Below are 27,735 nucleotides of genomic sequence, written 5' to 3'. Positions count from 1 at the left end.
AATAACTCCACAGGAGTGAGCACAAGTGTTATCGATATGACACTCATAAACTAGCACTGTCTAACTGGGAAAGAAACTGCTCTTATCTTATACTGTCTTCAAGGGCTTAGAAATCAGTTTATGAGGCCTACTTAAGTTTAGCTTTCAACAAAGAATACCAAGAGAACAAAGCAAATTTGATATAAAAGTAAAAGGGAAAGTTTTTTAAACGTGCATGTCTGATGAATAGTCTAGATTAAAATCAAAGGTACAAACATACCAAGGGTGTAGAAGTTTAGTTTTGTTACCCTTTCTGTGTGAATAACTCTCCAGTTTCCGTTTCTATAAGTTTGTCTAAAGGAATAATCCGTAAATTAAGATCTATACATCACTTATATTAATCCATTCTGATTTGCAGATATGTGAGTTTTTGTGTTCTGATTAATAAGAATGTTTGGTTTATGAAATACAATGAAATCTTTCTGTTTTTTAGGATGAAGACGGCACTGATATAGACCCAGCAATTCGTTCTACTATTAGAAAAATTGGGAGATGGGTATCTCGGAGGAGCAAGGTATAAATACATAGACGCATGCGCATGCAATCCTCCTATACAGCAACCTGTGTTGTACAAACAGTCTAGTAGTTAAAGGGAAACTGAACTATGAAATGTAAGAGACATTAAAAACCCCTTAATGACCACAATGTACCCTGTATGGTCACTGGTCCGTTAAGGGTTTTTTCAGGACATAATAGCACAAGTCTAGCAAGAACACGCTATAATTCCCTCCCTCCAGCAGGCTTTGTGGAATAGAGCAGTCAAACGCTGGTGGCAAGACCACGCTATAAAACAATCAAGTCTCAAAAAAAAGGCCAGCGACATACAGGGGTACGTCGCTGGTCCTTAAGGGGTTAAACACATTGCTTTTGTGTGAAAAAAATGTGTGGTTGTCCCACACTCCCTAGAGAGACCAGAATAGCAAATGATATAGACCTTGTTGTCCCCACACTCCCTAGGAGAGACCAAGATAGCAAATGATATAACTTGGTTGTCCCACATTCCCTAGAGAGACCAAATAGCAAATGATATAACCTGGTTGTCCCACATTCCCTAGAGAGACCAAATAGCAAAGTGATATAACCTGGTTGTCTCACACTCCCTAGAGAGACCAAATAGCAAATGATATAACCTGGTTGTCCCACACTCCCTAGGAGACCAAATAGGCAAATGATATAACCTGGTTGTCCCACACTCCCTAGAGACCAAATAGCAAATTATATAACCTGGTTGTCCCACACTCCCTAGAGAGACCAAATAGCAAATGATATAACCTGGTGTCCCACATTCCCTAGAGAGACCAAATTAGCAAATTATATAACCGGTTGTCCCACACTCCCTAGAGAGACCAAATAGCAAATGATATAACCTGGTTTGTCCCACATTCCCTAGAGAGACCAAATAGCAAATGATATAACCTGGTTGTCCCCACACTCCCTAGAGACCAAATAGCAAATGATATAACCTGGTTTGTCCCACACTCCCTAGAGAGACCAAATAGCAAATTTATAACCTGGGTTGTCCCACAACTCCCCTAGAGACCAAATAGCAAATGATATAACCTGGTGTCCCAACACTCCCTAGAGAGACCAAATAGCAAATGAATATAACCTGGTTGTCCCACACTTCCCTAGAGACCAATAGCAAATTTATATAACCTGGTTGTCCCACACTCCCTAGAGAGACCAAATAGCAAATTATATAACCTGGTTGTCCCACACTCCCTAGAGGACCAAATAGCAAATGATATAACCTGGTTGACCCACACTCCCTAAGAGACCAAATAGCAAATGATATAACCTGGGTTGTCCCACACTCCCTAGAGACCAAATAGCAAATGATATAACCTGTTGTCCCACACTCCCTAGAGAGAACCAAATAGCAAATGATATAACCCTGGTTGTCCCACACTCCCTAGAGACCAAATAGCAAATGATATAACCTGGTTGTCCCACACTCCCTAGAGACCAAATAGCAAATGATATAACCTGGTTGTCCCACACTCCCTAGAGAGACCAAATAGCAAATGATATAACCTGGTTGTCCCACACTCCCTAGAGACCAAATAGCAAATGATATAACCTGGTTCTCCCACACTCCCTAGAGAGACCAAATAGCAAATTATATAGACCTGGTTTGCCCCACACTCCTAGAGGACCAAATAGCAAATGATATAACCTGGTTGTCCCACACTCCCTACCGACCAAATAGCAAATTATATAACCTGGGATTTCAAAATGCTACAGATTGCCAAAACCCGCTATGTGCAGCCTTTAAAAACCTAAGTTACCGTATTTGCTTTTGGCCTTTAAAGAGTCACACACAAAGACCTTGGTAGATTACAGAAGCATTTCTGTTGTCTTGCTATAGAATAACATATTAGCCAAGTGAAAAGATTTTTAAAACAATTGACCCCTTGTTTGCTGAAATCATTTTTCAATAGCTAAGCTCCCCTCTCCATTTGCCTTATTTGAAGGAGCTAACAGAACTAATTGTAATGTTAGCAAAACCTACATTGTTTAGCAGTTTATCTTATGACCCTCTGTGTAAGGCCGAATTGTGACAAGATATGGAGCAGGGCTAGGCTTGTGACTTTGTATTGTGCACTTCTAGTCTTCACAATTTGAAATCTCACAATCTTCAGAGGTAAATTGCATGAAAGGGTGCAAAATAAATAATGCAGATATATTGAATTACTACACATAACTAAAGTATTTTATATTACAATGTCAAGGTGTTTACTATCTCCTTAGTGTAATACCAGCTACAAAGTATTAAAAGTACAAGGTTTCTTTAGGTTAAGTTTGTATTTGAAATAGTTTGGCTTTACTCATTGAAGCCACATTGGTTATCAAGGAACATATTCATTTTAAATTGACTTAGCCTGCATAAAGATCAAAACTCCTTATATTCTCTCTCATACACAATGGTAATGCTTACTACTGAAATATTCAATATTAGTTATGGTTTTCCATGAGTAAAACCCTCCATTTGAATCGCAAGGAATAAACCTAAAGCAGACATTTCCAATATTTGATATTCTACAATTGGTATAATAAAAGCCACAGTAAACAAGTAAAGGGGGCCTCATAATATTACAAGTAGAGTCTCAGTTTCAGTTATTCAGTATGCCACAGTTTCTGGAAAATAGGGACATCTGCTGGACAGTTAAATAAGTAAATACAAAGAGCCGTTTTTTTTCCAACAATTATTGTTTTCTCAGTGACCCATTCTGCAGTTTGTAATCTAATATATTTAACATTATTTCTATTGAATTATATATATACTGTATGTTAAAGGGACAGTATACACTCATTTTCATATAACTGCATGTAATAGACACTGCTATAAAGAATAAGGATGCACAGATACTGATATAAAAATCCAGTATAAAACTGTTTAAAAACTTTACTTAGAAGCTGTCAGTTTGGGGCTTCTGTTGAAAAGGTAGCTGGAAAGCCCACTGCAAGTGGGGAAATAAGACACTTCCCCCTCCCCCTTCTTTTGCATATGAAAAGACCCTTTACACAAACAGGAGCAAGCTGGAGGAAGGTAGCTGACCGTATTCACATAAAACTTTGGGCTTGGTTAGGAGTCTGAAAATCAGAGCAATGTTATTTAAAAATAAGCAAAATTATACATTTATTTAAAAAAAAAAACTTTATGGCCTATATAAATAGATCATCTACAAAACATTTATGCAAAGAAAAAATGAGTGTATAATGTCCCTTTAACTTATTTTGGGAAGAAGTAATAAATACAGTCATCTTTTACTGTTAATGGCATTGTCACCATCACCATGGACAAAACATGCTTATGATTAGGTGACATAACTGCTCTTGTTAACCCCTCGAATGCCAGGCAGGACATCAGTGCATTGCTCTGTTATTACACTTCAGTCTTCTTAACATCTAAGTGGTTGAGCCTTCACAATTACAGCATTCATTTCTATCATTTCATGGCTGGTCCAGATCTCTGTATAATATCCCTGTGCCTGCAGCTTCATATCAGCGACATTGGTAGGTAGTGTCTGTGTAGTAAATAGTTAATTGTGATCTGTAAATAAACCTTGTTTGATAGTATGGTACATGTATGATATTATAACTGAATAGACCACATTTAAACATGTTCCTGACTGTAAATTGTAAACGTTCTGCTTTCTTGCTTATTACTCTTTTTACCTGGAAAGCCTAAGCATGTTTCATCTAAATACATTACAGAAATGTTAGTCTATTGATTTGTTTACTTAAAGGGTCAAAATGGGAAAACTCTCAGACTTTCTTACTATCTTCATTCTACACACATCTGATCTTCCTGATTCTGACAGTGATGAACGGCTTTTTGATGACCCCATTGATATCTCTGCTAGTCAAGAACATGAGTATGAATATGAATTTGCAGGATATCAAGAGGATCTGTGTGAAACAGGTAATTGTTTTACTGTATAAAATATAGTAGTAATATATCTCATGGAGCCAATAGTGCACTGTGTTTGTTTTACGGGAGGATAAAGGTTTTGCAACATTCTTTAAATACTTAGAATATCAGACAAACACAGAAATCACTATATTCTTAGCTTTTAAAACGCATTCATTACAAACTGCCCTCTTAGCTCCCTAGCTTTTAAGTTCGTATATGAGGAATGGTTCAGTCTAATCATAAACCTGGGGTCTTGTGCCTTTGTAGTACTATATTATACTGGGTGGGGTTAGGTTGTTCCTAGTGTATATATATATATATATATATGATATATTATATATATATATATATATATATATATATATATATATATATATATATATATATACAGTATATATATATATAATATATATATATATATTATATATACTGTATATGTGTGTGTATATATATATATATATATATATATATATATAATATATATATATATATATATATATATATATTATATATGAAAAAAAGGTATTGGTGCACATCCAGACCACTAAGATCCCATCTTTATTTAAAAATTTAAAAGCATATTTAACAGGCAGAAAACATTAGCAGCATAAACATATGTTAATAATATTGTGAGATATTGATCCCAATTTTATTTTAACAATTTTAAGAATATTTAGCAGACAAAAGTATATATAAATATGCTATAAATATGTGGACTTAAGTGGTTGGATGTGCACCAATACTTTTTGTTGTTTTGTAATTATTTTGGTCACTTTGGTAGCACTCCCACAATGTGTGTGCTAAGATATAAAAGGTTTTTTTTGTGGTGTGCTTATATAATAGGGCCCTCAAATCCTCCTGTATTTGTCTGTAAAATTTTGTCTTTTATCGTATTGTTTCTCCATTGTACTGTTATCCTTGTACCTATGGGCAGCGCTGCGGAATCTGTTGGCGCCTTATAAATAAAGAATAATAATAATAATATATATCCTCCATGTGTATCTGCACTCACAATACAAATTGGGTCATCAACCAGGGTGCCAAGTCGGTAGTATTTACAGTCTGTTCAATGAAGGACTGAACTCACTGGATTTAGATACAGGATTAAATATTTATTGTGGTAACGTTTCGGGGTTCGCAGACCACTGCCTGGTTTGAGGAAGGGGTCTGCGAACCCCGAAACGTTACCACAATAAATATTTAACCCTGTATCTAAATCCAGTGAGTGCAGCCCTTCATTGAAACAGACTGTATGTATGTATGTATGTATGTATATGTGTATATATATATATATATATATATATAATATATGTGTGTGTGTATATATATATATATATATATATATATATATATATATATGTATATATATACCATTTTTTGTGACATCTTGTGCCCAAATTCAGGAGAAATGTGAGGAAGCATTTTTTTACAGAAAGAGTGGTGGAGTCATGGAATAAACTTGTAATAGAGGTGGTAAACACAAGGATTGTAAAAAGAGTTCAAAAAGTAACATGGGTAGACTTGATGGCCATTTTGGTTCTTATCTGCCGTAAAATTCTATCTGCGGCCAAAGGGGTGCGTTAGCTACGCATGCTTTTTTCTGGCCGCACCTTTTAAATACAGCTGGTATTTAGAGTTCACAGAATGGCTGCGTTAGGCTCCTAAAAAGGAGCTTATGGCATATTTAACGGACGCGGCCAGCTTAAAAAACGTGCTTGTGCACGATTCCCCCATAGAAAACAATGGGGCTGTTTGAGCTGAAAAAAAAACCTAACACCTGCAAAAAAGCTGCGTTCAGCTCCTAACGCAGCCCCATTGTTTTCTATGGGGAAACACTTCCTACGTCTGCACCTAACACTCTAACATGTACCCCGAGTCTAAACACCCCTAACCTTACACTTATTAACCCCTAATCTGCCGCCCCCCGCTATCGCTGACCCCTGCATATTATTTTTAACCCCTAATCTGCCGCTCCGTACACCCCCCGCCACCTACATTATCCCTATGTACCCCTAATCTGCTGCCCTAACATCACCGACCCCTATATTATATTTATTAACCCCTAATCTGCCGCCCCCAACGTCGCCTCCACCTAACTACACTTATTAACCCCTAATCTGCCGACAGGACCTGAGCGCTACTATAATAAATTTATTAACCCCTAATCCGCCTCACTCCCGCCTCAATAACCCTATAATAAATAGTATTAACCCCTAATCTGCCCTCCCTAACATTGCCGACACCTAACTTCAAGTATTAACCCCTAATCTGCCGACAGGAGCTCACTGCTACTCTAATAAATTTATTAACCCCTAAAGCTAAGTCTAACTTTAACCCTAACACCCCCCTAAATTAAATATAATTTAAATCTATACGAAATAAATTAACTCTTATTAAATAAATTATTCCTATTTAAAGCTAAATACTTACCTGTAAAATAAATCCTAATATAGCTACAATATAAATTATAATTATATTATAGCTATTTTAGGATTAATATTTATTTTACAGGTAACTTTGTAATTATTTTAACCAGGTACAATAGCTATTAAATAGTTAAGAACTATTTAATAGTTACCTAGTTAAAATAATATACAAAATTACCTGTAAAATAAATCCTAACCTAAGTTACAATTAAACCTAACACTACCCTAGCAATAAATAAATTAAATAAACTACCTACAATTATCTACAATTAAACCTAACACTACACTATCAATAAATAAATTAAATACAATTCCTACAAATAAATACAATTAAATAAACTAACTAAAGTACAAAAAATAAAAAAGAACTAAGTTACAAAAAATAAAAAAATATTTACAAACATTAGAAAAAAATTACAACAATTTTAAACTAATTACACCTACTCTAAGCCCCCTAATAAAATAACAAACACCCCCAAAATAAAAAAAATGCCCTACCCTATTCTAAATTACAAAAGTTCAAAGCTCTTTTACCTTACCAGCCCTTAAAAGGACCAAAGAATTCAGCTCTTTTGCCTGTAAAAAAAACTTATACAATACCCCCCCCCAACATTACAACCCACCACCCACATACCCCTAATCTAACCCAAACCCCCCTTAAATAAACCTAACACTAAGCCCCTGAAGATCTTCCTACCTTATCTTCACCTCGCCGGGTATCACACCGATCCGTCATGGCTCCGATGTCTTGATCCAAGCCCAAGCGGGGGGGTTGAAGATGTCCATGATCCGGCTGAAGTCTTCATCCAAGCGGGAGCTGAAGAGGTCCATGATCCGGCTGAAGTCTTCATCCAAGCGGGAGTTGAAGAGGTCCATGATCCGGCTGAAGTCTTCATCCAAGCGGGAGCTGAAGAGGGTCCATGATCCGACTGATGTCTTCTATCAACGGCATCTTCAATCTTCTTTTCTTTCCGGATCCATGTTCATGCCGCCGACGCGGAACATCCATCTTCACCGACGACTTCCCGACGAATGACGGTTCCTTTAAGGGACGTCATCCAAGATGGCGTCCCTCGAATTCCGATTGGCTGATAGGATTCTATCAGCCAATCGGAATTAAGGTAGGAAAATTCTGATTGGCGGATGGAATCAGCCAATCAGATTCAAGTTCAATCCGATTGGGCTGATCCGATCAGCCAATCAGATTGAGCTCACATTCTATTGGCTGTTCCGATCAGCCAATAGAATGCGAGCTCAATCTGATTGGCTGATCGGATCAGCCAATCGGATTGAACTTGATTCTGATTGGCTGATTCCATCAGCCAATCAGAATTTTCCTACCTTAATTCCGATTGGCTTATAGAATCCTATCAGCCAATCGGAATTCGAGGGACGCTATCTTGGATGACGTCCCTTAAAGGAACCGTCATTCTTTCAGTTGGACGTCGGAGGAAGAAGATTGATCTGCGCTGGAGGTCTTCACGATGGAGCCGTTCCTCATCGGATGAAGATGCCGCTTGGATCAAGATGGTTGCCGGTCTGGATCGCCTCTTCTTCCCGGATAGGATGAAGACTTTGGAGCCTCTTCTGGACCTCTTCAGCCGCAGGATTATGGATCGCCAGCCCCCGCTTGGGTTGGATGAAGATTTTGGAGCCAGGACCGATCGGTGATACCCGGCGAGGTGAAGATAAGGTAGGGAAAATCTTCAGGGGCTTAGTGTTAGGTTTATTTAAGGGGGGTTTGGGTTGGATTAGGGGTATGTGGGTGGTGGGTTGTAATGTTGGGGGGGGTATTGTATGTGGTTTTTTTTACAGGGAAAAGAGCTGAATTCTTTGGGGCATGCCCCACAAAAGGTCCTTTTAAGGGCTGGTAAGGTAAAAGAGCTTTGAACTTTTTTTAATTTAGAATAGGGTAGGGCATTTTTTTATTTTGGGGGGCTTTGTTATTTTATTAGGGGGCTTAGAGTAGGTGTAATTAGTTTAAAATTGTTGTAATATTTTTCTAATGTTTGTAAATATTTTATTATTTTTTGTAACTTAGTTCTTTTTTATTTTTGTACTTTAGTTAGTTTATTTAATTGTAGTTATTTGTAGGTATTGTATTTAATTAATGTATTGATAGTGTAGTGTTAGGTTTAATTGTAGGTAATTGGAGGTATTTTATTTAATTTATTTATTGATAGTGTAGTGTTAGGTTTAATTGTAACTTAGGTTAGGATTTATTTTACAGGTAATTTTGTAATTATTTTAACTATTTTAGCTATTAAATAGTTCTTAACTATTTAATAGCTATTGTACCTGGTTAAAATAAATACAAAGTTACCTGTAAAATAAATATAAATCCTAAAATAGCTATAATATAATTATAATTTATATTGTAGCTATATTAGGGTTTATTTTACAGGTAAGTATTTAGCTTTAAATAGGAATAATTTATTTAATAAGAGTTTATTTATTTCGTTAGATTTAAATTATATTTAACTTAGGGGGGTGTTAGTGTTAGGGTTAGACTTAGCTTTAGGGGTTAATCCATTTATTACAGTAGCAGCGAGATTCGGTCGGCAGATTAGGGGTTAATACTTAGGCGATGTTAGGGAGGGCAGATTAGGGGTTAATACTTTTTATTATAGGGTTAGTGAGGCGGATTAGGGGGTTAATAACTTTATTATAGTAGCGGTGCGGTCCGCTCGGCAGATTAGGGGTTAATAAGTGTAGGCAGGTGGAGGCGACGTTGAGGGGGGGCAGATTAGGGGTTAATAAATATAATATAGGGGTCGGCGGTGTTAGGGGCAGCAGATTAGGGGTACATAAGTATAACGTAGGTGGCGGTCGGCAGATTAGGGGTTAAAAAATTTAATCGAGTGGCGGCGATGTGGGGGGACCTCGGTTTAGGGGTGCATAGGTAGTTTATGGGTGTTAGTGTACTTTAGAGCACAGTAGTTAAGAGCTTTATAAACCGGCGTTAGCCCAGAAAGCTCTTAACTACTGACTTTTTTCTGCGGCTGGAGTTTTGTCGTTAGATTTCTAACGCTCACTTCAGACACGACTCTAAATACCGGCGTTAGAAAGATCCCATTGAAAAGATAGGATACGCAATTGACGTAAGGGGATCTGCGGTATGGAAAAGTCGCGGCTGGAAAGTGAGCGTTAGACCCTTTAATGACTGACTCTAAATACCGGCGGTAGCCCAAAACCAGCGTTAGGAGCCTCTAACGCTGGTTTTGACGGCTACCGCCCAACTCTAAATCTAGGCCAATGTTTCTATATCTTCTTTTATTCTCGTGTTTCTATATGTTCTTTTATTCTCGTTATATTTTATATATATATATATATATATATATATATAAATATATATATATATAATATATTATTATATATTATATTATAATATATTGTATGTATGTGTCTTATTGGCCAATGACCCATTTAACCCCTTAACAACCAAGGACGTACCAGGTACGTCCTGCAAAACTGTCAGTTAGTGACAATGGACGTACCTGGTAAGTCTTTGGTCTAATTGAGTGCTAGAAGCGTTTGCGATCGCTTCCAGCAGCTCTCAGGGTATTACAGTGATGCCTCGATATTGAGGCATCATGCAATACCCTTTTTCAAGCATCCGATGCAGAGAGAGACACTCTGTGGCCCTCTCTGCACCGGTAGCGATGGTGCCGATCGTTGGTGGGTGGGAGCTTAGCAGGGAGGCGAGTGGGCGGCCCATTGCTACCCGGCATCTGGTTGCTGTAAGTGCAATGTGCACGCCAGGAGCGTGCGGGGGGGGGGGCTGCGGGGGTGCGCGCGTGTGTAGCTACCACTGCCACCATTGATCAATGAATTGCAGCGTGATAGGGAGAGGGGGGGGGTTTAAAAAAAATATATATCAAAGGATCTGTGAGGGGGAGGGGGGTATTGAGGGGGGCAGCTACACTACAGAAAAAGCTATATTTTATAAAATAAAAAAATAAAAAAACCTTTTTGGGGGCAAACTGGGCCAGTACCCAAGATGGCGGCAAATAGGTAGTGGGGGGAGGGTTAGAGAGCTGTTTGTGGGGGATCAGGGAGGTTGGGGGCTAAGGGGGGGTCCATCACAGCTGAATAAATAATTTAAAAAAAACAACAACAAAAAACAACCTTTTATTTTAGTACTGGCAGACTTTCTGCCAGTACTTAAGATGACGGGGACAATTGTGGGGTGGGGGAGGGAAGAGAGCTGTTTGGGAGGGATCAGGGGGTGGGATGTGTCAGGTGGGAGGCTGATCTCCACACTAAAGCTAAAATTATCCCTGCAAGCTCCCTACAAGCTACTTAATTAACCCCTTCACTGCTGGGCATAATACAAGTGAGGTGCACAGCGACATTTAGTGGCCTTCTAATTGCCAAAAAGCAACGCCAACCATTTGTGCCATAATTGCACAAGCTGTTTGTAAATAATTTCAGTGAGAAACCTAAAGTTTGTGAAAAATTAGTAGAAAAGTAAAAAAAATTTTTATTTGATCGCTATTGGCGGTGAAATGGTGGCATGAATTATTCCAAAATGGGCCTAGATCAATATTTGGGGTTGTCTACTACACTACACTAAGCTAAAATTAACCCTACAAGCTCCCTAATTAACCCCTTCACTGCTGGGCATAATACACGTGTAGTGTGTTGCGGCATTTAGCGGCCTAATTACCAAAAAGCAACCCCAAAGCCATATAAGTCTGCTATTTCTGAACAAAGGGGATCCCAGAGAAGCATTTACAACCATTTGTGCCATAATTGCACAAGCTGTTTGTAAATGATTTCAGTGAGAAACCTAAAATTTGTGACAAAATTTGTGAAAAAGTGAACAATGTTTTTTATTTGATAGCATTTGGTGGTATGGTGGTATGAAATATATCAAAATGGGTCTAGATCAATACTAGATCAATACTTTGGGTTGTCTACTAAAAAAATATATACATGTCAAGGAATATTCAGGGATTCCTGACAGATATCAGTGTTCCAATGTAACTATCGCTAATTTTCAAAAAGAAATGGTTTAGAAATAGCAAACTGCTACTTGTACTTATTGCCCTATAACTTGCAAAAAAAGCAAAGAACATGTAAAAATTGGGTATTTCTAAACTCAGGTCAAAATTTAGAAACTATTTAGCATGGGTGGTTTTTGGTGGTTGTAGATGTGTAACAGATTTTGGGGGTCAAAGTTAGAAAAAGTGTGTTTAATTTTCATTTTGTCCTCATATTTTATAACTTTTTTTTATAGTAAATTATAAGATATGATGAAAATAGTGGTATCTTTAGAAAGTCCATTTAATGGCGAGAAAAACGGTATATAATGTGTGGGTACAGTAAATGAATAAGAGGAAAATTACAACTAAACACAAACACTGCAAAATTATAAAAATAGCATTGGTCCTTAACGGTAAGAACATTGAAAAATGGTCTGGTCATTAAGGGGTTAAAGGGACAGTAAAGTCAAAATTAAACTTTCATAATTTGGATAGAGCATGCAATTTTAAACAACTTTCCAATTCTCTTCTGTTATCAAATTTTTCTTTGTTTTCCTGATATCTTTTATTGAGAGTAAAACTAGGCTCATTAGAGCTCAGGAGTGTGCACGTGTCTTTAGTACTATATGGCAGCAGTGATTTGCAACATTGTATAAAAAAGCTACAAATAATGTTCCAAAACACTGCTCCCATAGAGTACTAAAGACATGTGCACACTCCTGAGCTGTTATAAACCTACCTAGTTTTACTCTTCAATAAACTATATCAAAAGAACAAAGCAAATTTGATAACAAAAAGTAAATAAGAAAGTTGTTTAAAATTGCATGTTCTATCCAAATTATGAAAGTTTAATTTTGACTTTACTGTCTCTTTAAGATACAAATCTCTATTTCCTTTTTTGAATTCTGTGAATCGATTTGCTTCATGTGAAACCATTTTCCAACATTCAGTTTCAAATGAAGTTTTACATAGGGAATGATGATACATATTCATTCTTTAGAAATAAAATGATGGTGCACAAAATAAAAAAAATAAAAAAAACATTTGTCTATCTCTAAATTCCCAGGGAACAGGCTGTTACTTTAGTTTTATGGGAAATCAGTGAGATCCATATGAGCCACACTTCTCTAAAACCTTATAAGTTATATTAGTTTAGGTTGACAAACCTATATGAAAATTAGAAGCCAGACACTATCTCAAGAAGCCATTGATACATAATTTAAGATCCAGGAAGGGATTTCATATATAAAGATATGCAGAATACTTTAGCAGCTTAGGAGCCATAGTAATTAACCCCTGAATGACCAGCGCCGTAGCCTGTACAGCGCTGGTCTTTTGGCCCTTAAGGAACAGCTCATACCCTGTACAGTGGCTGTGTCCTGGGCAGTTAGTTTGCCTCTGTTGCTCCTGTTGGCATGGCCGTGCTGTTTCTGCATACCTCAGGAGTTGAGGCACTGCAGATATAGTGTAACGGAGGACAACACAGGCTACCGATCGCAGGGACAGGGTGTCTCCATTCATGACCTACATGTTGTGATCTGAGTGTATCTCATGCTGCTGCTGGAAACCTGCATGTGAGTCTAGCCAGCAGCACAACAGTAACGGTCATAAATTACACAGTGATTGTATACTTAAAGGGACAGTAAACCTTTAACTCTGTTTTCACTTTAATTAAAATATGCAATTTCTTATTTCTTTCATGTAATTGGCAAGAGTCCATGAGCTAGTAACGTATGGGATATACAATCCTACCAGGAGGGGCAAAGTTTCCCAAACCTCAAAATGCCTATAAATACACCCCTCACCACACCCACAATTCAGTTTTACAAACTTTGCCTCCTATGGAGGTGGTGAAGTAAGTTTGTGCTAAGATTTCTACGTTGATATGCGCTTCTCAGCATTGTTGAAGCCCGATTCCTCTCAGAGTACAGCGAATGTCAGAGGGACGTGAAGGGAGTATCACTTATTGAATACGATGATTTCCCTAACGGGGTCTATTTCATAGGTTCTCTGTTATCGGTTGTAGAGATTCATCTCCTACCTCCCTTTTCAGATCGACGATATACTCTCAATTTACCATTACCTCTACTAATAACTGTTTTAGTACTGGTTTGGCTATCTGCTATATGTGGATGGGTGTCTTTTGGTAAGTATGTTTTTTATTTCTTAAGACACCTCAGCTATGGTTTGGCGCTTTATGCATTTATATAAAGTTCTAAATATATGTATTGTACTTATATTTGCCATGAGTCAGGTTCATGTATTTCCTTCTGCAGACTGTCAGTTTCATATTTGGGGAATATAAACATCTTTTAAATATGAAATTTATTTCTTACCTGGGGTTTAGTCTTTTTTTTTCAATTGACTACTTCTTACAAATTGCGGCCGGTATTAGGCCCGCGGGTGCTACAAATGCTAAACTTTATTGCGTCATTCTTGGCGCAATAATTTTTTGGCGCGAAAAAGTATGTCTATGATGCAAGTTCGTCACTTCCGGCGTCATACTTGACGCCGAGACCTTTCACACTGTTGCATCATTAGTGACGCGAGTGTGTCATTTCCGGTTATTTTTTATTATTTCAATACCCCATTGATGTTTGCCTCTTGCTTTTTTCTATCAGAGGGCTATGCTATTTGCATTTTTTTCCCATTCCTGAAACTGTCATATAAGGAAATAGATAATTTTGCTTTATATGTTGTTTTTTCTCTTACATTTTGCAAGATGTCTCACCCTGATCCTGCCTCAGAAGTTTCTACTGGAACATTGCTGCCTGACATCGGTTCAACCAAAGCTAAGTGCATTTGTTGTAAAATTGTAGAAATTATCTCGCCGAATGTCATTTGTAATAGTTGTCATGATAAACTTTTACATGCAGATAGTGTATCCATTAGTAATAGTACATTGCCAGTTGCAGTTCCTTCAACTTCTAATGTGCATGATGTACCTGTAAATTTTAAAGAATTTGTTTCTTATTCTATTCTGAAGGCTTTGTCTGCATTTCCACCTTCAAATAAACGTAAAAGGTCTTTTAAAACTTCTCATTTAGTTGATGAAATTTCAAATGACCAACAACATAATAATTTATCCTCTTCTGATGAGGATCTATCTGATTCAGAAGATCCTTCCTCAGACATTGACACTGACAAATCTACTTATTTATTTAAAATTGAGTATATGCGTTCTTTATTAAAAGAAGTGTTAATTACTTTGGATATTGAGGTAACCAGTCCTCTTGACGCTAAGTCTAATAAACATTTAAATGCTGTTTTTAAACCTCCTGTGGTTTCTCCAGGGGTTTTTCCTATTCCTGTGGCTATTTCTGATATGATTCCTAAGGAATGGAATAAGCCAGGTACTTCTTTTATTCCTTCTTCAAGGTTTAAAAAATGGTATCCTTTACCAGCAAAATCTGTAGAGTTTTGGGAAAAGATCCCCAAAGTTGATGGGGCTATTTCTACTCTTGCTAAACGTACCACTATTCCTATGGAAGATAGTACTTCCTTTAAGGATCCTTTAGATAGGAAGCTTGAATCTTATCTAAGGAAGTCCTATTTATATTCAGGTCATCTTCTCAGACCTGCAATTTCTTTGGCAGATGTTGCGGCTGCATCAACTTTCTGGTTGGAGAATTTAGCGCAACAGGAATCGGATTCTGACTTATCTAGCATTATTCGCTTACTGCAATATGCTAATCATTTTATTTGTGATGCTATTTTTGATATTATCAAAATTGATAATAGATCCATGTCTTTAGCTATTTTAGCTAGAAGAGCTTTGTGGCTTAAATCCTGGAATGCTGGTATGACATCTAAATCTAGATTACTATCTCTTTCTTTCCAAGGTAATAATTTATTTGGTTCCCAGTTGGATTCTATTATTTCAACTGTTACTGGGGGAAAGGGAGTTTTTCTGCCTCAGGATAAAAAACCTAAGGGTATATCTAACCGTTTTCGTTCCTTTCGTCAGAATAAGGAACAAAAACTCAATCCTTCCCCCAAGGAATCTGCCTCCAATTGGAAGCCTTACTCAAATTGGAATAAATCCAAGCCTTTTAGGAAATTAAAGTCAGCCCCTAAGTCCGCATGAAGGTGCGGACCTTATTCCAGCCCAGCTGGTAGGGGGCAGATTAAGGTTTTTCAAGGATATTTGGATAAAATCTGTTCAAAATCAATGGATTCAGAGCATTGTCTCTCAAGGGTATCGAATAGGATTCAGAGTAAGACCTCCTTTGAGAAGATTTTTTCTCTCACGTATCCCAGTAAATCCAGTAAAAGCTCAGGCTTTCCTGAAGTGTGTTTCAGACCTGGAGTCTTCAGGGGTAATCATGCCAGTTCCTCTTCTGGAACAAGGTTTGGGGTTTTATTCAAATATATTCATTGTCCCAAAGAAGGAAAATTTATTCAGACCAGTTCTGCATCTGAAAATTTGGAATCGTTATGTAAGAGTACCAACTTTAAAGATGGTGACTATAAGGACTATTCTGCCTTTTGTTCAGCAAGGACATTATATGTCCACAATAGACTTGCAGGATGCATACCTTCATATTCCGATTCATCCAGAACATTATCAGTTTCTGAGATTCTCTTTTCTAGACAAGCATTAACAATTTGTTGCTCTTCCATTTGGCCTAACAACAGCTCCAAGAATCTTTTCAAAGGTTCTGGGTGCCCTACTCTCTCTAATCAGAGAACAGGGTATTGCGGTGTTTCCTTATTTGGACGATATCTTGGTACTAGCTCAGTCTTTACGTTCTGCAGAATCTCACACAAATCAACTAGTGTTGTTTCTTCGGAAACATGGTTGGAGGATCAATTTACCAAAGAGTTTCTTGATTCCTCAGACAAGGGTCACCTTTTTAGGCTTCCAGATAGATTCAGTGTCCATGACTCTGTCTCTAACAGACAAGAGACATTTAAAATTGGTTGCAGCCTGCCGGCACCTTCAGTCTCAGTCATTCCCTTCAGTCTCAGTCATTCCCTTCAGTGGCTATGTGCATGGAAGTTTTAGGTCTCATGACTGCAGCATCGGACGCGATCCCCTTTGCTCGTTTTCACATGAGACCTCTTCAGCTTTGTATGCTGAATCAATGGTGCAGGGATTATACAAAGATATCACAATTAATATCCTTAAATCCCAATGTACGACACTCTCTGACATGATGGATAGATCACCATCGTTTAGTTCAAGGGGCTTCTTTTGTTCGGCCAACCTGGACTCAGTGGACTGTGATCACAACAGATGCGAGTCTCTCAGGTTGGGGAGCTGTTTGGGGATCTCTGACAGCACAAGGGGTTTGGAAATCTCAAGAGGCGAGATTACCAATAAATATTTTAGAACTCCAATGCAATTCTCAGAGCTCTTCAGTTTTGGCCTCTGTTAAAGAGAGAACCGTTCATTTGTTTTCAGACAGACAATATCACAACAGTGGCATATGTCAATCATCAGGGTGGGACTCACAGTCCCCAAGCTATGAAAGAAGTATCTCGAATACTTGTTTGGGCGGAATCCAGCTCCTAGAAATGGATATATAAGAAACTGCGCCTGGAATCTGATCTTAAAGCTCCTTCACAAGTAATCTTCCCTATAATTACCGTATAAAATTACAAAATGACAAAACAATATGTAGTAAAGGAGATTAGACAGGAATCCAGCTCCTGTCTAATCTCTGCGGTGCATATCCCAGGTGTAGACAATTTTGAAGCGGATAATCTCAGCTGCCAGACTTTACATCCAGGGGAGTGGTCTCTCCATCCAGATGTGTTTTCTCAGATTGTTCAGATGTGGGGTCTTCCAGAGATAGATCTCATGGCCTCTCATCTAAACAAGAAACTTCCCAGATACCTGTCCAGGTCCAGGGATGTTCAGGCAGAAGCAGTGGATGCGCTGACACTTCCTTGGTGTTATCATCCTGCTTACATCTTCCCGCCTCTAGTTCTCCTTCCAAGAGTGATTTCCAAAATCATCATGAAACAATCATTTGTGTTGCTGGTGGCGCCAGCATGGCAACACAGGTTTTGGTATGCGGAGCTGGTTCGGATGTCCAGTTGCCCGCCTTGGCCACTTCCGTTACGGCCAGACCTACTATCTCAAGGTCCGTTTTTCCATCAGGATCTCAAATCATTAAATTTGAAGGTATGGAAATTGAACGCTTAGTTCTAAGTCATAGAGGTTTCTCTGACTCAGTGATTAATACTATGTTACAAGCTCGTATATCTGTCTCTAGAATGATTTATTATAGAGTTTGGAAGACTTACATTTCATGGTGTTCTTCTCATAAATTTTCTTGGCATTCTTTTAGAATTCCTAGAATTTTACAGTTTCTTCAGGATGGTTTGGATAAGGGTTTGTCTGAAAGTTCCTTGAAAGGACAAATCTCCGCTCTTTCTGTTTTATTTCACAGAAAGATTGCTATACTTCCTGATATAAACTGTTTTGTACAGGCTTTAGTTCATATTAAGCCTGTCATTAAATCAATTTCTCCTCCTTGGAGTCTTAATTTGGTTCTGAAGGCTTTACAGGCTCCTCCATTTGAGCCTATGCATTCTTTGGGCATTAAACTACTTTCTTGGAAAGTGTTGTTCCTTTTGGCCATCTCTTCTGCTAGAAGAGTTTCTGAGCTATCTGCTCTTTCTTGTGAATCTCCTTTTCTGATTTTTCATCAGGATAAGGCGGTTTTGCAGACTTCATTTGAATATTTACCTAAGGTTGTGAATTCTAACAACATTAGTAGAGAAATTGTTGTCCCTTCCTTGTGTCCTAATCCTAAGAATCCTTTGAAAAGATCCTTACATTCTTTGGATGTGGTGAGAGCTTTGAAATATTATGTTGAAGCTACTAAAGATTTCAGGAAGACTTCTAGTCTATTTGTTATACTTTCTGGTCCTAGGAAAGGTCAGAAGGCCTCTGCTATTTCCTTGGCCTCTTGGTTAAAGCTTTTGATTCATCAAGCTTATTTGGAGTCGGGTCAAGCCCCGCCTCAGTGAATTATAGCTCATTCTACTAGATCAGTCTCCACTTCGTGGGCTTTTAAGAATGAAGCTTCAGTTGATCAGATTTGCAAAGCAGCAACTTGGTCCTCTTTGCATACATTTACTAAATTCTACCGTTTTGATGTATTTGCTTCTTCGGAAGCAGTTTTTGCTAGAAAAGTTCTTCAGGCAGCTGTTTCAGTTTGATTCTTCTGCTTTTGATTTAAGTTTTTTCTTTCAAATGAAAATAAACTTATTTTTTTGGGTGTGGACTAATTTTTTCAGCGGTATATGGCTGTTTTTATTTTATTCCCTCCCTCTCTAGTGACTCTTAAGTGGAGATCCACATCTTGGGTATTGATATCCCATATGTCACTAGCTCATGGACTCTTGCCAATTACATGAAAGAAAACATAATTTATGTAAGACCTTACCTGATAAATTCATTTCTTTCATATTAGCAAGAGTCCATGAGGCCCAGCCTTTTTATGGTGGTTATGTTTTTTTTGTATAAAGCACAATTATTTCCAAATTTCCTTTGTTGATGCTTTCTACTCCTTTCTTTATCACCCCATTGCTTGGCTATTCGTTAAACTGAATTGTGGGTGTGGTGAGGGGTGTATTTATAGGCATTTTGAGGTTTGGGAAACTTTGCCCCTCCTGGTAGGATTGTATATCCCATATGTCACTAGCTCATGGACTCTTGCCAATATGAAAGAAATGAATTTATCAGGTAAGTTCTTACATAAATTATGTTATTGATTAGTCATACTATGCAGAGCAAAAGCGCAGTGGAAGCGTTTAAAAAAAGTATTTTATACTTACCCAAAAACGCATCTTCTGTCCGCCTACAAATACGATAATTTTTTTCAATACTTACCGTCATAGCCCCTGCAGCCAATAGCAGAGTGAACGTCCGTCTTCTCCAATTTGGACAGCGCTCGTTCCCTCTCCACGTGCGCATGCGCATTACACTCAGTCTTCAACCGTATACACAGAATCTCAATGCTTCGTCGTGCATTGAGATTCTGTGTATCTGAATGAGTGGTGAGTCACTCCGTTTGACGAACAAGCAACTCAAATACTTTATAAAAATAGAAAACGATCTTTATTAACCACTTATTTTTGTATCTTAAAATTTATATTTTATAAACTAATATAAACTGAAATTTACATTAGACCTACGTATCTTTTGTGACATATGACACAATGCCTATGTTAGTATAATAGATAGCTAGATTACATAGAATAAAAAAAATAATATATATATATATATATATGAGAAAATGTTTTAACTCACAATATATATATGTAAAAAAAAAGAAAACTTACCAATTAAACTATTTTATTTATATTGCCTTGTTATAGTCTATTTAGTAGCATATAAGCAGTAAATCACAATGTGGTTAGCATCGCAATCCATTGCTTATATTGTCATGCTTTGTGGTTGAACTGCGCATGCGCAAAGGAAGTTTAAATGCACGCTCCGGATCCGAAAATTGGCGTTTAGAAGGTAATGATTGACGGAACGGCCCTGCAGCACTGTCAATGAAAAAAATATCTCCGACTGCAAGGGGCGGATAGTGGATTTTAAAAAAGGTTCAATCTATAATATTTTTAATGATTAACATTACTATAGTAATAGAAGGGTTACGATTTACAGTCCTTTTAAAGGGACATTCCAATCAAAATTTAAATGCACATAGATGAATTACACCTTTGAATAGAAACATATTTGCAATATAAATATATTAGCATAAATGCTTCTAGTAAAAGTTAGTTCAGATGAGGAGACTCCAGGATGTAGCTGGGTCACAGTTAGAGGGCGAGGTAAAGGTAAGCGGAAGAGACAGGCCAGATCTGAGCTGGTACACCCCAACAGATTTGCCAGATTAAGTGAAGATGTTGGGGATATCAGTTCAGGGGTGGCAGTCTCAGAGAGGACTGTGTTGCCTTGTATAGTGAACAGTCCTTTAGCTGTGGAAGAGGAGCATACTATGGTGGGCAGTCCCTCAGACATGGTAGAGGGGCATACAAGTCAGGGCCTGAGGCAAATGTTGGTGGTAGGAGACTCTATTATTATTATTATGGTTGATAGGGTAATTTGTCATTTAGACCCTTTAAATAGAACAGTTTGCTGTCTTCCAGGGGCTCGTGTTAGGCATATTGTGGAGCGTATTTATAGATTGTTAGAGGGATGTGGGTCTGAACCTGCAGTCATGGTGCATATTGGTACTAATGAAGGAATCAGCGGGAGATGGAGGGTCCTAAAAAATGACGTCAGGGAGTTTGGTAGCAATCTTAAAGCAAGGACCTCCAAAGTAATATTTTCTGAGATATTACCAGTGCAGTGTGCTAATTCAGAAGGAGCTAAGGTCTGTTAATTGATGGTTAAAAACATGGTGTAAAAATGAGGGGTTTGACTTTTTAGAGCACTGGGCTGACTTTTCACTTTGGTACAATTTGTACAGTAAGAATGGATTGCACCTGAATGACATGGGTGCAGGTGTGTTGGGGGAAAGGATGGTAGCAAGTTTAGAGAATATTTTAAACTGGGCAAAGGGGGGGAGGGTCAATTAGAACACAATAGAATAGAGAGATCAGTCTGTGAATCTGTCAGTCCTTTGATATCTCAAAGACAAAATGACTTAAGAAATGTCACATTAGAAAGTATGGAGGAAAGCACACCAAGTATCAGCAGAAAGCACATTAAAATTAAATGTATGGCAACAAATGCAAGAAGCATGACAGTAAAATGGGGGAGCTTGAGCTCTTAGTTGCAGAAGAGGACTACGATGTTATCAGTATAACTGAAACTTGGTGGGATGATTCACATGACTGGGAACTTAACTTAGAGGGGTATACTTTATTTAGGAGGGACAGGAATAATAAAAGGGGTGGAGGAATCTGCATGTATATTAAACCTAACCTTAAACCTATAATAAGGGAAGATATTTCTGATACAAGTGACAATGTAGAGACCCTGTGGGTGGAAATAAAGAGTGGGGGGAAAAATCCTAAAAAAAATATTACTAGGAACATGCTACAAGCCCCCCAACTATAGTGGCCTGGATGAAACTCAACTACTAATACAAATAGGTAAGGCTGCTAATAACAGTGCTGTAATTATGGGAGATTTTAACTACCCTGATATAAACTGGGCCAATGAAACTAGCAATTCAGCTAAGGGGGATAGATTTTTAAATGTTCTCAGGGATAACTTCTTGTCACAATTAATAGAGGAGCCAACTAGGAGTAAAGCTATATTGGATTTAGTGCTATCAAATAATACAGATATAATATCAAACATAGAAGTCAAAGAACATTTGGGTAACAGTGATCATAACATGGTCACATTTGAAATCTCTTTTCATAAGTAGTGTCTTAAAGGTTTAACCAAGACTTTTAATTTTAAGAAAGCAAAATTCAAAGATTTAAGGAAATAATTAAATAACATAAATTGGGACAAAGTATTCTCTAATAAAAATACAGAGGATAAATGGATAACATTTAAAACTTTGTTAAATAAATATACATATCAACAAATACCATACGGTTATAAAAATAAAAATAAAAAATCCAAGCCAATGTGGCTGAATATAAATGTGTTAAGAGAAATTAGGAAAAAAACGTAGAACATTTAAATTATTCAAAGAAAATAGTACATACTCAAAATTCCATATTTATAAGGAATGTAACAAAGCATGCAAAAAAGCAATCAAATTAGCCAAAATTGAAAATGAAAAATGAATTGCAAAGGATTCTAAATCTAACCCTAAAAGGTTCTTTAAGTACATAAATAGCAAAAAATCTAAGAAAGACAATATAGGTACATTAAAATGCGGGGAGGGTAGCATGATTAACAGTGACATGGAGAAGGCTGAGATACTAAACTAGTTTTTTTCTTCAGTATACACAAGAGAGGAATCATTGGATGATACTTTGGAACAAAATAGAACTTGCCACACCATACCATTAACTGGGTTATGTATAGAGGATGTCAGGAACAAATTGGATAATATTCAGGTAAATAAAACTCCAGGCCCAGATGGAATACACCCAAGGGTGTTAAGGGAACTTAGCACTGTTATAGACAAACCTCTACTCTTAATTTTTCAAGACTCATTATCCTCAGGCATGGTACCCAAGGATTGGCGTAAAGCTGATGTGGTGCCACTCTTCAAAAAGGGAAGTAGGGATGATCCAGGAAGCTATAGACCAGCTAGTCTGACATCAATAGTGGGGAAGATATTTGAAGGGATTATAAAGGATTATATTGACGAGCATATTCATGTAAACAAGATTATGAGTTCTAATCAGCATGGTTTTATGAGAAATAGATCATGTCAAACTAATCTAATTAGATTCTATGTGGAAGTAAGTAAAAATATAGATAAAGGGGAATCAGTTGATGTGATATACTTAGATTTTGCAAAGGCGTTTGATACAGTGCCACATGACAGGTTAATGCACACAATTAAGGGACTGGGAATAGCTGAAAATTTTATCTTATGAATAAATAACTGTATAAAAGATAGGGAGCAACGAGTAGTAGTAAATGGATCATACTCAGATTGGACAAAGGTAATCAGTGGAGTCCTCCAGGGATCAGTTCTGGGCCCTATTCTTTTTAATATTTTTATAAATGACTTGGAGCTAGGATTAAATAGCGACATCTCTATTTTTGCAGATGATACTAAGTTAAGTAAGGTCATTAGGTCAGCGCAGGATGAACTTTCGTTACAAAGGGACCTGCAAAATTTAGAAGTATGGGCAGGTAAATGGAAAATGAGATTTAATATGGGAAAATGCAAGGTTCTACATTTTGGAAGTAAAAATAAGCAGGCAACATATTATTTAAATGGGACAAGACTTAGCCAAACACAGGAGGAAAGGGATTTGGTGGTAGTAATAGATAAAAAGCTAAATATGGGTGCACAGTGCAGGGCAGCAGCTTCAAAGGCTAATAAGATACTAGCATGTATTGAAAGAGGCATTGACTCAAGGGAGGAAAGCATAATTCTGTCACTATATAAAGCCCTGTTAAGACCTCACCTTGAGTATGGAGTGCAGTTCTGGGGACCAATCGCAAAAAAAAATATTGCAGAACTAGAAAAAGTTCAGAGAAGGGCCACAAAGCTAATAAGGGGATCTGTTTTCTTTAGAAAAAAGGCGATTAAGAGGTGACATGATTACTTTATATAAATATATTCAAGGCCCATATACAAAGATGGCAGAAGCTCTGTTTATTCCAAGAAAATTGTTTGTTACCAACGGAAACGGAAACGTTTTTTCACAGTAAGAGCAATAAAATTGTGGAACTCATTACCAAAGGAGGTAGTGAATGCCAATGCCCTAGATACATTTAAAAATTATTTGGATACATTTCTGTCTATAAACAAAATTCATGCATATGATTGCTAGTATTAAATGGGTCACATTTTAGTGGGATTATTTAAGCTTAACTGGAGCTTTTTGTATATTTTTTAGATTTGTATAGGTTGAACTCGATGGACTTTGGTCTTTTTTCAACCTCATTTACTATGTTACTGTTTTAGTGTAAACATTTTTCTCTGTACGTGCATGTGAAGCATAGCTAGATATTGTCACTGCACCCACATTTTAAATAATGCAGCTGCTCAGATCATTACTGGGGCTTTCTCTTGTAAGGTGTATCCTGTCCACGGATCATCCATTACTTGTGGGATATTCTTCTTCCCAACAGGAAGTTGCAAGAGGATCACCCACAGCAGAGCTGCTATATAGCTCCTCCCCCAACTGCCATATCCAGTCATTCTCTTGCAACTCTCAACAAGCATGGAGGTAGTAAGAGGAAAGTGTTGAAATGTAGCTGTTATCTTGATCAATCAAAAGTTTGTTATTTTTAAATGGTACCGGAGTTGTACTATTTTGTCCCAGGCAGAAAAATAGAAGAATCTGCCTGTGATTTCTATGATCTTAGCAGGTTGTAACTAAGATCCATTGCTGTTCTCACACATGACTGAAGAGAGTATCCATATCCCAGGTGTAGAGAACTGGGAGGCGGATTTTCTAAGTCGACAGACTTTTCATCCGGGGGAGTGGGAACTCCATCCGGAGGTGTTTGCACAATTGGTTCATCGTTGGGGCAAACCAGAACTGGATCTCATGGCGTCTCGCCAGAACGCCAAGCTTCCTTGTTACGGATCCAGGTCCAGGGACCCCAAGGCGACGCTGATAGATGCTCTAGCAGCGCCTTGGTCCTTCAACCTGGCTTATGTGTTTCCACCGTTTCCTCTGCTCCCTCGTCTGATTGCCAAAATCAAGCAGGAGAGAGCATCGGTGATCTTGATAGCGCCTGCGTGGCCACGCAGGACTTGGTATGCAGATCTGGTGGACATGTCATCCTTTCCACCATGGACTCTGCCTCTGAGACAGGACCTCCTACTTCAGGGTTCGTTCAACCATCCAAATCTAATTTCTCTGAGACTGACTGCCTGGAGATTGAACGCTTGATTTTATCAAAGCGTGGCTTTTCCGAGTCAGTCATTGATACCCTAATTAAGGCATGAAAGCCTGTCACCAGGAAAATCTATCATAAGATATGGCATAAATTTCTTTATTGGTGTGAATCCAAGGGCTACTCATGGAGTAAGGTCAGGATTCCCAGGATATTATCATTTCTCCAAGAAGGATTGGAGAAAGGATTGTCAGCTAGTTCCTTAAAGGGACAGATTTCTGCACTATCTATTCTTTTGCACAAGCGTCTGGCGGATGTCCCAGACGTTCAGGCATTTTGTCAGGCTTTAGTTAGAATCAAGCCTGTGTTTAAACCTGTTGCTCCACCTTGGAGCTTAAATTTGGTTCTTAAAGTTCTTCAGGGGGTTCCGTTTGAACCTCTTCATTCCATAGATATCAAACTTTTATCTTGGAAAGTTCTTTTTTTGGTAGCTATTTCCTCGGCTTGTAGAGTTTCTGAGTTATCTGCCTTACAATGTGATTCTCCTTATCTGATCTTCCATGCAGATAAGGTAGTTCTGCGTACCAAACCTGGGTTTTTACCTAAGGTGGTATCTAATAAGAATATCAATCAAGAGATTGTTGTTCCGTCTTTGTGTCCTAATCCTTCTTCAAAGAAGGAACGTCTATTACACAATCTGGACGTGGTTCGTGCTTTAAAGTTTTACTTACAAGCTACTAAAGATTTTCGTCAAACATCTGCTTTGTTTGTTGTCTTCTCTGGACAGAGGAGAGGTCAAAAGGCTTCGGCAACCTCTCTTTCTTTTTGGCTAAGAAGCATAATCCGCTTAGCCTATGAGACTGCTGGCCAGCAGCCTCCAGAAAGGATTACAGCTCATTCTACTAGAGCTGTGGCTTCCACATGGGCCTTTAAAAATGAGGCTTCTGTTGAACAGATTTGCAAGGCGGCGACTTGGTCTTCGCTTCATACTTTTTCAAAATTCTACAAATTTGATACTTTTGCTTCTTCGGTGGCTATTTTTGGGAGAAAGGTTTTACAGGCAGTGGTACCTTCCGTTTAAGTACCTGCCTTGTCCCTCCCTTCATCCATGTACTTTAGCTTTGGTATTGGTATCCCAAAAGTAATGGATGATCCGTGGACTGGATACACCTTACAAGAGAAAACATAATTTATGCTTACCTGATACATTTATTTCTCTTGTGGTGTATCCAGTCCACTGTCATTTTGAGGCAGGTATTTTTTAATTTTAAACTACAGTCACCACTGCACCCTATGGTTTCTCCTTTCTCTGCTTGTTTTCGGTCGAATGACTGGATATGGCAGTTGGGGGAGGAGCTATATAGCAGCTCTGCTGTGGGTGATCCTCTTGCAACTTCCTGTTGGGAAGGAGAATATCCCACAAGTAATGGATGATCCGTGGACTGGATACACCACAAGAGAAATAAATTTATCAGGTAAGCATAAATTATGTTTTTATCATGTCAGCCATTAACAAATTGAGTCATTGCCAGATGGTACAAGCATCTTAGGCTCTCTGAGCAAGTGCTGTGTTTAAAATGCTAGTGCACATTGCATACTTGATAACACTTTTGAAACTGCTATAGCTTTTTTAAGAAGCATTTTTGCTAATGCATGTATATTACAAAATTGTTTCTGTTCAATACCGAAATACACCCATGTGGTTTCCAATTTTGGCTGGAATATCCCTTTAAAATGGAGCCTAGATACTATCATGCCTCAGTGCTTGTTGGTATCAGGCTCAGTGGCCAATCACTGGATGCCTCAGGAGTAGGGATGGACGAATGTTTCGCAACATTCAAAAAACGGCACAAATTTTAACACATTCGTTCGAATCAAATTTCGAATGTATACATAACATTTTAACATTCGATTTTTGAATGTTCGGTTTCGAATTTTATGATTACATTCGAAAATATTCTTTTCGAAAAATTCGAATTTAGATTGTATTAGTATTTCTAATGCTTTTTCTTTAAATGTAATATTCGAATTATGCAATATTCTATATAGAAACATTCGAAATTATATATTTGTATCTATTATGTATCAATTTACTAGATTCCCGCCCTACCACATGAACTATTGAACTTCTGAATAGTATTTGTTAAATAGAATGTTAAATTCGAAATTTCGAATGTGGACATTCAATATAATTATAAACATTTGAATTCGAAAGTGACATTCGAAAACTGTAAATAACATTCGAATATGGAATTTTTAAGTATATTCGTTCTTATCAACATTCGGATTTATAATTCGAATTTCGGTAATAACATTCGTTCTACATTCGAAATTCGAAAATTTACACATTCGCCCATCCCTACTCAGGAGTGAGGCAGTCCAGTGATGCACAAAAAGTGGTCCATGGTCATGTGATCACTGTGACAGCCAGTCATAGTGATCATGTAAAAAAATGTT

General features: G+C 37.8%; 1 protein-coding gene across 1 annotated transcript in view; it reads left to right on the top strand.

The window, feature by feature from the left end:
• The window catches only part of PHKA2 (phosphorylase kinase regulatory subunit alpha 2), a 292,026-nt gene that overhangs the window by 192,919 nt on the left and 71,372 nt on the right, over positions 1-27,735 (top strand). Inside the window, 3 exon segments of the mRNA XM_053706381.1 lie at positions 479-520; positions 522-553; positions 4,290-4,465. Of these exon segments, the coding sequence (XP_053562356.1) occupies positions 479-520; positions 522-553; positions 4,290-4,465 (250 nt within the window).

This window comes from Bombina bombina, chromosome 3, assembly GCF_027579735.1.
Source record: "Bombina bombina isolate aBomBom1 chromosome 3, aBomBom1.pri, whole genome shotgun sequence".
NCBI lineage: Eukaryota > Metazoa > Chordata > Amphibia > Anura > Bombinatoridae > Bombina > Bombina bombina.
Note: the sequence above shows the minus strand (reverse complement) of the source record. Positions and strands in the feature narration are given on the sequence as shown.